This window comes from Rhea americana, unplaced genomic scaffold (genome assembly GCF_003343005.1).
Source record: "Rhea americana isolate MKP2758 unplaced genomic scaffold, rheAme1 scaffold_13, whole genome shotgun sequence".
Lineage (NCBI taxonomy): Eukaryota > Metazoa > Chordata > Aves > Rheiformes > Rheidae > Rhea > Rhea americana.
In genome coordinates, this window is record NW_028185372.1 from 1,041,646 (window position 1) to 1,053,535 (window position 11,890).

At 39.9% G+C, this 11,890-nt stretch overlaps 1 protein-coding gene across 1 annotated transcript in view; it reads right to left on the reverse strand.

Moving 5' to 3' along the window:
* NPR3 (natriuretic peptide receptor 3) overlaps window positions 1-11,890 on the reverse strand; it is a gene marked incomplete at its 5' end in the record, with an annotated part of 47,074 nt that overhangs the window by 15,105 nt on the left and 20,079 nt on the right. Inside the window, one exon of the mRNA XM_085326297.1 lies at window positions 3,682-3,817. Within this exon, the coding sequence (XP_085182423.1) occupies window positions 3,682-3,817 (136 nt within the window). The remainder of the gene's footprint in view (window positions 1-3,681; window positions 3,818-11,890) is intronic.

Here is an 11,890-nt window from a genome sequence, read left to right on the forward strand (position 1 = left end):
TGTGTGAGACTAGGGAATATGTGAAAAAAAATCTTATCCAGAAAGCCAGTAGGCCAGAATAAAACAAAAACACTTTTAATGCAAATTATCTACAGAGAGCTCAGTCCCGAAATAGCTAACGATGCCTCAGTAAAGAGAGTCCAGTTCACATGCTGCAGACACCTCCAGGGCACAACCAGAAGCCCCACAGCCTGAYGGAGCTTGCAGCACCCATGCAGCTAATCCAGCATTGTATCCTATCTGATGGGATATTGGGGGGGGAGGGGGAGGGAGAGGGAAGAGGAACTACATTCATTAAATGTGCATTAAATCCTGCATTCATTTACATATGATTAACTGCATAATATGGGGCTGTTCATTTTATATTTTTGACCCCAGTTCACTTCCTTCCTTTACACGTTTCAGGGTAGAATCTGACATTCCTTTGGCCAGTTGCCAGTCTTGTTTCACGTACTTCAACAAAATTTAGACTGCTAAAGACCATTCTAACTGACAGATCATGGCTTCATCTTAGCAGCCTGTCATACAATGAAGTCACATTAAAAATTCTATACATGAAATCATGTCTGATTCCTGATGATTTCAGAATTTGTTTTTAATAATGAGGAATAAATTAAACACCTGTATGTATTGTGCCTGCCTTAGTAACAATCTCTATCTGTAACTACTACTAATATTCTAGGAAATTTTGGGAAAACTTATAGCATAATTCAAGTGGGAAGGGAGATCAGGAGGTCTCCAGTCCAACCTCCTGCTCAGATAGGGTCAGCCAAGAGGTCAGAATAGGCTGCTCAGGGATTTATATGGTCTTGGAAAACTCAAAGCTGGGAGACTGTACAACCTACTTTAATGCTTAACTGTCCTCATGCTGAGAGGCTGCTGAAATGTGATCTTCCACTGCCTGACACCGAATGTAGCAATTTACACCTGTGCAAAGCAAGTGCAAGTCGAACAAGCATCACTTTATATCTACGTTACCCAGGTTATGTGATTACACCAGGCACAAAGCAGTAGAGAATCAGGCTGCCAGTAACTATAATCAGAAAAGAGTTGCAACCAGAGTGCAAATTCCCCTCAACATACCTAACAATAGTAAACTTTCAATAGATGAACACASCTATGCTTATCTGTTCTCTGTTCCCACTTTAACATAGTGCTATCAGGAATGTTCAAGCCTATTACGATTTTCAGCATATGCCCTGTTAATCGAAAGATTTACTGGCAGAAATCTAGTTTTAAGTACAGTAACCAAACAAGTGCAAATTTGATTATTGCAGGAGGGCAGAATGGGCATAACTGATTGGCTATGAAAGCACTGAAAGAGGCAGCTATAAAGAGCTGCAATGTCCTTGCCTACACGGCAATCAGGTTGCTGGATCTGGCAGGAGGCTTTCTACAGAATAGACACCTTCCTGGACTACGAAAGCCAGAACTGAATTATTGGAAGTAGGTACTAGAACTTGCTAAAATTCAGATTTCTATGGGATTTCTTTAATGGGAAACACTATTTTTTTGATTTGAGAATCAAAACAAAGAGTTGAAATTTTAATATTTCCTAAAACATTTCTCCTGAAAAAGCATATTTGGGAAATTTTACAACAGCCTCAAAGAAGTTCTACATTAGGATGAATCTAGAAGAATTTTATCTGGACTATCTTTTTGTTATGTTATGGTAAATATTTACATACTGAAAATGTTGCTACTACCTTAATGAAATAAAAATATTKCCCACAAAATGTTCGCTTCAGTCATATCAAGGTGTCTGTAATAACCCCAAAATCCTGGTATTTCCTCGTATTTGGTATAACCCAAGAAATATTTTGATCACTTCAGCTTTCTTTTCTGAGGTACATGTTGTCTATGCAGTTGTGGTTGGCAGCTGGGACTGTCTCTGAATGCTGCATGAAAAGACAGCCACATCCAGCTGGGTTTCTGATGGGTCACCTACTCAGAGTCAGCTGTATGATGAGGTGCACTGGCAATTAGAGATCTATATTTCAGCAATTAAAAATTAATGGCAGTAATTATTTTTCTGATGCTTAAGGCCTGCAAAAGTTTAAGTGAATTATAAAGCCTCAGTCCTACAACAGACCTGGTAACTGTATGCTGTGATGCTGTATTTATTTTAGAGAGGTGCTTACAAACAGGATAAAGGGATGTGATTTTCCTAAAAGGACTGGATCGTAAGAAGCCAGGTTGAAGGCTTCTTTTAAAATCAAGCTTATCCTTGTAAAATTAAGTTCAGCAGAGTACTGCCACAGGGAGGAGATGGCATATAATTTATATGGCATTTTGACCTTGCAAGCTGTGCCCTCACAACTCAAATTGGCAGTTACCTTTTCAGAATAGCTCTCACAGGTCACCCAGCAACAACAAACTAGTTTTCACAAATGGGGAAAGAGAACATTTTTTTCCTCCTGGCTAGCACTAAAAGTAAAGTGTGAGAACCTATCGTGTAACCTGTGGTCTCCTCTGCATGGAGCACACTATAAAGGACTTCCATAGGCACATCATCTGGTAGCTTTCTGATGCAGAAAATTAGGCAAGAAAACACAGACAGGCTGTGCTGGGAGCATCTGTTCGTACATAGGATGGCCAAACAGTGAGAGACCTCTTTAAACACCAGGTTACCTCTGTTAAAGGAGTGTGTTTTGGGAAGCCATGAATGAGACAGGAGGTAACAGGGCATTCAGCACTGCGCACAATCTGCAGTCAGTGCAAGCATCCTGATGGGATGACTGCAGCCAGTATCATTTAAAGCAATCTCAAGGTTGTCTAAAGCCCCACTGTAGGCTGTTTTGCCTTCTGTTCAGCCATAATTTGAGARCATATTCAGCCACTGCCCTTCTTGCCTTCTCCACCATGTCCAGTGTGTGTTCGTAGAGCAGAGAATCTGGCCACTGAATTTTCCTTACATATTTAAGTTAATAATTGGCTTCCTRTATAGGGAAAATGTTTCTTTCTCTTAGGCATTTCCACTTAAAATCTCGTCAATYGTACTCCAGAAGACTGGAATACTATAAGAGATGACAGCCGAATCCAACAATGTCAGAACTCAGTTTCTTTATTAATATCCCTGCCTGGCAAATGCACTCACATAGCTTTACCTCAGTAAGGTGACAAATGTGCCAGTAGCACTGTGAAATCACAGCCTTCAGGATTAGGCACAGAAAGTCACTGTACTATTCAGTCGCTGGCCTCTGAGATAACATGCAAAAGTTCTGAAAGAGGGAGGAAATCCTTCCAGGGCCCAAAAGGGCCTTGTCAAGAAATTTAAAAAAAAAAAAAGGCACCTGCTTGCTTCAATCCACTCTTAGCCTTTTAAGATAAAAAAGTCAAATGGAAAGAATGAGCCAATCTGAGAGGTAATAGATGCATCTGAGTAGAATGAGCAGCTGTAATCTTTTCAAAAACAAAGGAGCCTGCGAAAATTATTAGTATTTCTTTACAAYACTAGTGAGGGTCATTAAATTGTTAGTTCTTTGAGCTGAGTAACACCTCAAGGGATGGAGCAAGAAAAGTTCAGACTGGTATGTGACGCWGCCTTAAAGATGTATATGGTTTCATATCGATATTTGCTTCTCATTTAAGAGTTGTATAGGCACTGGTCCTTATTCTGCACACAGTAAAGATCTGATTATTTTTGACTCTGAAAGCTGGAATTCCACATTAACTCCTTACCTTCATAGGTTCTGTTCCGCGTTTGCTGAACAATTTTTTCCCCATCTTTCTTACTGAAACCATACTTCAGGACTTCCTGTAAAGCTAGAGCATAAAGAAGAATAGCATCATGGAATCCTTCCACAAACATGTTCACCTAAAAAGAAACAAAAAGAAAGTAATGGCAATTGACACATGAAAAACATCTGTCTTCCCTACAGAATTGATTAACTGCAGAGAATATCCAGATTAATCAAAATAACCAATTTGGAGGGTTATTTTCTCAAYTGCTGGAACACAAAGGAATGTGTCTGAAAGAAAAAGCAAGAGAAAAAGGCTAACTTTTGACCCACTTTTAAAAACAGTTAACTACTATCTGCTATTCTGAACATTCAAATCACACTTTAATGTTGTGTCTGAATAGTTCTGCAGATAGGGGAGAAATTTGCTGATCATGGTTCCCATGCCAAGCTGCACAAATTCTGCTATTGATGGTGTGAGGTTCTGTAAGGTGCTGAGCACCCTCATCCTGCAGCACCGAGAATGTCCTCCTCCCTCTGCMCAAAGGACTTAGCACCCGTCAGGATGGGGAAGTATGTTTTGCCATGATTTTTTTGGAGAGCACAGAAGTTTTTCTGACTAGTGGATTTGCTTGTTTAATGATTACCACTTCCATTCCTGGCCCYTACTCAGCTGAGCATCCCTCCACTAGTGAATGAGCAATGGAGGAAGCTGCTTACCCTGTACAGTAATGCATTCTCTGGGACTGCCAGGAGAACAGTTTCCTGTCTTTCACAGTTTTTTTCAATAAATGACATGAACTAAACAAAATGTTGTTTTCTAACACTAATATAGGGAGACTGCTGCAAACTGGCGATGTCCTCTATGAGTCAACACAGATAGCCTGCAGCTTTTGTCCTGCAACACTCTGAGTATCAGCAGATGTTACGGGTTTGTTCACCCGAGGCAGGTGCACCTCAGCGGTGAAGCCTGGAACATTAGGAGCTAACTTCAGATCTGGGCCCATCACCAAGAAGCAGACATGCAACTGGCTAGAACAGCAGAGGTATTCCTCTCCTCTAAGCAACAACCCACATCTTCRTCCTGCTTGATGCGCATCCCGGCTTGATGCACAGTAATTCAGAGTTAATTATCTTCYCAGCTGAAGGAAGGAAGTTCCCATTCACTCACAGTTTAGTTATGCTGGAAAAGAGCCTGATGTGCTGAAACTAGCAAAGGTGTAAGCAAAGACTGTAACACATTACGAGGCCTCTTGTTGCCATTTCCAGTGAACAACACCCTTCTATAAATATTCTCCTGGTTAGAAACAATATTTAGCTTATCTTCAATTTCAGTGTATCTAAACAGCTAAAAAATGTTGGTAAATAAAGCACTGCTCAAACTCCCACAGTTCTAGCTGGACATTAAAAGAGCTAAAAGATGTAGCCAGTTAAGTAAATAACTGTTCCATAGATAAAAAGTATTACATAGTTGATTGGCTGAGCTGAACTAGCCAAGCTCCCGGTTATGTAATTACATACAAGACATTCTTTCACTCTTAAACTGGTTGCCAACAGTAAGGAGAATTAAACCCGCTCACTGATAATATGAAAGTTTACATTTCTCTGACATTTAAAATTGGACTTTTAGATAACTTTGACCTATGTTTCATTAAGAAAATGCACCACAAATTTAGGGAAAAAGGAGTCAGTGTAACAGAAAGCAGAACAGCTCAGTTCAGTATGACAGCCAAAGATTAAAAGGCAGCTGAAATTATTTTGACCTAAAAAGAAAGCACAAAAGAGAAGGTGAAAGTCAACCTTTTGGTAGAAGAGTAAGAGCTGACAGAGAGAGTGCATACTAGGACAGGCTCTGCCAGTGGGGCATTTAATTTTTCAAGACAAAAAACAAACAGACAGACAAAAAAACAACTCACAAGGCTGGACCACTGCTTTATGTGCCAGTCTTAGAATGCAAGTGGCCTGTGGATGATCAAACATAGGCTTTCATGATGTGACACTCATTCTCTCAGGAGGAGAAGGAATGAGTCTCTCTGGTTGCCTGCTGACTGATTTACAGCTTGTGGTTGGCATGAGTTTCGAGGAAAGCTATTTGTTGCTTCCTTTGTCTACAGCAAAGACCTCTCAGTGTAACACAGCAACCATCAAAATCTGTTTTGTCAGCTAACTTGCTCAGTCTGAAATCTACTCATGCAACCAGCCTGAAAACCCTCCCGTAGATGMTACAGAAAATTTGCCAGACGAGCCTTGGCAAAACTCGCCTGGCATTTTGGGATGGAATTGCTGCAGCCTCCTGCCTTACCCCTTTGCCAGGAATCCTGACATTGCATAGGCAAGTCATTAGAAAATCATCTGTGCCACCTCATAGTTCCTCCAGTAAAAAATCCAGCATTTTGCCTTACATTGTCAAGGAAGGTAAAACTACTGGTAATTAATGTTACTTCAAATCTTTTCCTAAAAGAGTAGTAATTACTAACTGCAGCTAGAAAGCACTCCCTACCCAAGCAAATACTATCTATCAGGACACCAAAGCTTCTCAAGATGTACATCCCCAAATCCCCCCAACATCCYCAAATTCCCCCCCAAATGACCAAATTGACACCAAACTTTTTTTCCACAATTTTTACATTTTTTTGGTCTCTGTTTATTTGAGGTTTAGAATATCTATCAGTAAAAGCAGATCACACGTAAAAAAAATAACATTCTTCTCTTGCTGCAAGAAATATACTATTGTGGGAATGAAAGGTTTAAAGGGCTTAAAGTGGATGTTTCATGAATGTGTCAAGTGGGGACCAGAATAATTGTGAAGATGTCTTTGCAGGTTGCTCAAAGGTCTGCATGGTAGCTAATAATGTGTGGTTCAACCTCAGAGAGCCCTCAGGAAGACACTACATAGCTTAAGATTTTAAAGATCTCCTTTATTAATAATTAATAATTCTTTCAGTTGAGCTTGAATAAAAGCAGGCTTTTTTGATGATAGTATTTTCCAATTTGTTTTATGCTGACTATTGAATTACAAGTGAGAGATTAACTCCAAATGCTGTGATTACCATTGACAAGTCAGGTCTATTAAAGTCTTGCTGGCTCCACAGAACAGCCACCCCACCAAAAYGTGTCATGAGCAACAGGAGTAGCAGCAGAGAAGCTGCTGCTTTGCTGAACCTCTTCGGAGGCTGCAATACGAATATGTGGAACTCCCCGTCCTGTAATACCTTCTGTATCACACGCTTGTCCCAYTCAACCTGCAGTATAATTAAAAGCAGGTAAGTTAACTGCATAGCTGGAAAACATTTGTTCTTCTTATTTTCCTACCTTTCTACTCTAATTAACCATCATCCATTAGAGAAAAACCCTCTGCATGGAAATCACATGAATAAATTTTACACAGTTCAAAGTTATAGTTCCCCAAGCAGCTATAGTGTGACCACACTATTCATATATACCAAGGTGTTAACAGCATACACAGCAATGCAAAATACTACCGACATGGAAGACAGCCAAGCTACAGCTACACAGGACCCATAATTTTCTGTATCCTGCCCACTGACTGTTAAGTAACATTACTCTCTTCCATCTGGAGCTACCCAGCTCTGAATCACAGCAATTACAGCAATCCGTACCACTCCAGTGCTAGGCAGGGGGGATCTTTACTTTTTTTTCCTACTGCAAGTCAGACAACTGGCAGTCTGAACATACATCCCAGTATGTCCAGAGTGACTTTCAGGTTCTGTTAAACTACAGTCTCAGCCAAAATGCCTGAGGACTCTGGGGATTGCATTGGGTCTACCCTGATTTTTTGAAAAAAAAAAAAAAAACTTACCAAGTTACACACCCGACATGGATACAATAGTTTGAGGTAATGCACATGTACACCAATGCCCAGTACCTTTTGGATTAATCCACAGGGATGAAATTTTAAAGGCAATCCAGCTATGTGATGCTATGATCACATAAAACTTTAGAACTATGAATATAGTAATAAACCCTTGTGAATTTTAACAATACTGTATCATGCTATTAACTATAGCATGACTTAGAAAAATAATAGCAACATAGTTCAAATATAGTAATTGTATTTCAATTATAGATATATCATATTTCAAACTAGACTCCCGTCAAGTTGGTTCATCCACTTTTTTGACCATAGATTTCTGTGGCATGGCAACACATCCTATGTTTTAGRGTGATGTTTCTTCCACTACCTCCTTCTGTTTTAATGTATCTCAATGGAATAGTCTTTTTACAAGCAGCTGTAATTTAACTCTCARGTCCCTCTTCTCAATCCTTCAACAAGTCAACTGTTGTCCCTTCATTATCAACCTTTACAAGAAATTTACAGAGTAAATTTTTTTCATCAATTTCTGGACACACATCTTCAGTTATTAACTGTTGAGTGACACACTACCTAGCAATATAATCCTCATTTCATCTTTGATACCGTTCGCTGACATCACCCATTYCCACTCAGCACATTGCTACCGCTGTTCTCATTGAGCCAAGTGCTCCTGGGACGCTCTGGTGCCCTCAGCAGCTCCTTGATCAGTTGCCGTACTCACGCTTTGAGATGCCCAAACCCAGAATGAAAGTGCTCATGATGTCCATACAGTASACAACTGGCAGATATAACTGATTTGGTTCTAATGATTTTATTTTTTTAAAAAAAGGTAAAATATAGTAGTTACAAAATAATTTTCCATTAAATTTTTGGTTTGCATAAAAACTTAACAAGAAATTCTGAATGGAAATGAGATGCAGACTGAGATCTGGATGCTGAGGAAAGAATGCTCATATATCTGAGGATTACCTGCAAGTATGTGAAGCACATTTCAAAWCAGTAATGCCATGTCCTGTTTCATTTTTGGAGTGACACCTTAGTCCTACCATCTCTAATATTATCATAGACTGTCCTGCCTGCCTCATTAACTCAGCTCCTCACATCCTTGCATGACTTCYTAATGCTACTATACAGCAGACACTCACAGAGTTCCTAATCTGATCTACAGATTAACAGTTAGCTCTARCTATCTGAATTGGGATTTCAAAGACTCCCAAGCGTAACAAAGGCAAAGCCACAGGATTCACATATCCAGTTGTCATAAACAGGTGTCATGTCTTGCAGTGGAGGTGCCCACTGACATGGGCACACAATCAGGGGCCTGACCTGCTCCCACTGCAATCATATCACTGAAACCAGAACAGCACTGGAAAGCAGGATAAAGCTAMGAAACAGTTAATCAGAGCTGTATGTTTAAATTCCAACATGTTAAAAATACAGTCTGCTCTCCTGGGCAACCCATCTGCTTCTCTAATGGRGCTGCACCTTAAAGGTTCTCACCTTAGAGAAAGCCAGATGTGCTGCAGGCTCTTGGTTGTAGGAGCTCCTTTGCAATGGGGTTTACCAACGTGCTGGAGCGCATGAAGCTCCCCAGAACTCAACGGCACTAACTATGGGAGGTGCATGGCCAGGAGATCCAAGAAAGCTCCTCTTCCAGCGTTGCTTTCTTTGTGATTTGGACACAGAGATACTCTTCCGTGGCTAAGTCCCTTTCCTTCAGAAAGGGACCGTGCCTTTGCCTGCCTGCCCTGCTCACCTGTGYATCTGACAGAGCTCATACGTGGGCTGCCGGGTACCCCAGACACACCAAGCCATTGCTAGCCTTGTTACACCTGGACAAAAGGATGCTTAATCCAATAGGACTGAAATACTGCCTACAACAAATACTGTAACAAACTCCTTATCTGCTCTAAAGTCAGATGTGGACCAGAAGCTGACACTTTGTTCCACAAAACGTTATGCTGAAATAAATAAATAAATAAATAAATAATGTTTGGAATTTATTTTTTAAAAGTTGCCAATTTCAAGGAGCTCTGGGATTTTGTCAGTGAAGGTTACTTTCTTGTTTAGGAAAGAAAATCAAATGCAAAGTCTGCCCCTCCACTCTCGTATCTCCTACCTATTCTTCCTGCTCTCTTTGTTTTTCTTAATACCTGTTTCTTGAAAAACTGGTAGATTTACTTGGTATCATCCAGCTGGGGCAGCCACAAGTTGCTCTTTTGTCTCGGCTGTGAATTGAAGTCCAGAACTATTCAGTCCTAAGCTGCAGGGGAGCTGGACTGTAAAATACCAGCTAAAACAGCACAGTGACAACTGATACACAAGTCCAGGGAAGAACCTCTCCAAGTCAGTACTGGTGAGTGCCCCCCATTGCCTATTTATTTATTGCTTGCAACCCTCTTGTGTGATTATCTAGAAAACAGCCTTAAATCTCTAGAGCCTACTGTCAACAGGCCATGCAGAAAGCCTTCTAGATACAGCCAAAAAACTGTTCCTTCCAATAAACACAGAAATGAGAATCTCAACCTCAGCAGGTGTAGAGCCTAATTCACAGTCAGCTCACATCAAGGGGCTCTTATTGCTGCTGATTTGCATGAACTTTGGACCAAACTCATGCCTTGACATCATCAGGCCTCAAACTCCCCTTGGACCTCCAAAAGTGTACCCAAAGTGCAGGGAGTTGAAAAATGTCCCATTCCAGGGACTGGGAACTTCACTGGAATCAGATTTCCCTCCTGCAAACCTGTATGGGTTTCGTTCCTAGCTCTGTCAAATCCACTCACTGATTTCTCATGCAAGCTGGAATGGGCCATTTTACCCCTCTGTGCTTTGGTTTCTATATTATTCTGTAATAATATAATTCTATTATAGAATAATATATAGAATATATATTAAATTTATCTCAATTTATATACATATATAGAACATATAACATTAGTCTCAAAGGACTGTAATCAATGTAGCTAATGAGTAGTGCTGTTTTGTACCAGAATTGAACCACCCACAGAACAATCATTTTAGGGGAATTTTCCCTGTATTCCTATTTTATATATATAATATTCATATTTGTAATTCGGCTGTAAGGACCCTAGACCAGTTATCAAGGAAAAAGAACCAGAGAATGCATTAACACATTCCTGTAGCTAAGGTGAAATATGCTTCACCATATTCATAATAGATCTCCAACTCAAGATAAATGACAAATGCAAAGGGTCTCCGGTAAACGGTATTGTATCATCATGGCTTGACCACTGAAGGGCTTTTAATCAAAAAAGTTACAGCTGTCATTTAAAAACTAAGCATTCTAACATTTAAGTTTTCATGTCTTGTGACTAGCTACTTAGGTACACTTGTGATAAGTTACAGAAGTATACTTAGCAGTCACACCTCTATTCATAATGGCAAAAGAGGAGGGATATTTAATAAGTTAACTCAATAATAAGCTGAATATACACAAAATATTACGTATTTCTGTTTTACATAGATTTTTCTAAGGACCCCACTGGTATTCTGATGATAACTGATCCTACTGTTGGAACAAATGCTTACATTTTGAAGTTAGCATTACGCAACAGTTAGAACATTTTAATTGCAGATTAATATCTTGTAACCAAAAACAGAACTTTCATTAAACTTTAAGTTTAAAATGTCAGAGAGCAAGTTTGTTTTGCAATAGGAACATATTTCAGTTTTGTAGGATGACAGAGTCACTCATCTGAAAAAATCAGTTCCACTTGCTAAAATAAACTAACTGGTTTAAATAAATGCAGAGGTAGGACAAACAGGAAGAGCATTCATGCGTGATTGTTTTGGACTCTGGCTCTCTAACACCACGCAACAAAAATCATGGAAAAAACTTATTTTTTTCCACTGAAAACTCTTAAGATCACACCAGTTCTCATGCAAAACTCAGAAAAACTACCATTGTGGAAAATGAGGCATTCAAACTGAACTTGACTATGCTATGCCAGCTTCTGAATAAATACCATGAGTGCAGGCTGGTGAAATTCTCAGTAGGTAGGATAAAAAGCCACTCAGGGTTATCATGAGTGCCTGCTCGCAGCAACGTGAAAGGATCGTAGTATTTCTGCTTTGTAATAGGCTAGCAAAAGCCGTCCAGCAGAGAATTTGCTTTAAATACAGTCTTAAGGGCTGGATAAACACAGATGATTTAGGCACTGCCAAACGTGGTGCTTAGCTCTAAAGTACCCTTGGAGCCGGGATTAGTCATCTAAGCTTCTTAWTGAATAGTGGGAGAAATTTAGGCACATAAAAACAGGATTCAAAAGCGTCAACACGTTGCCTCACCCTTGCCAGCAGAGAAGGTGGAGAATGAGGGACTGATTTTACCCTGTTACTCATACACTCGGGTAAT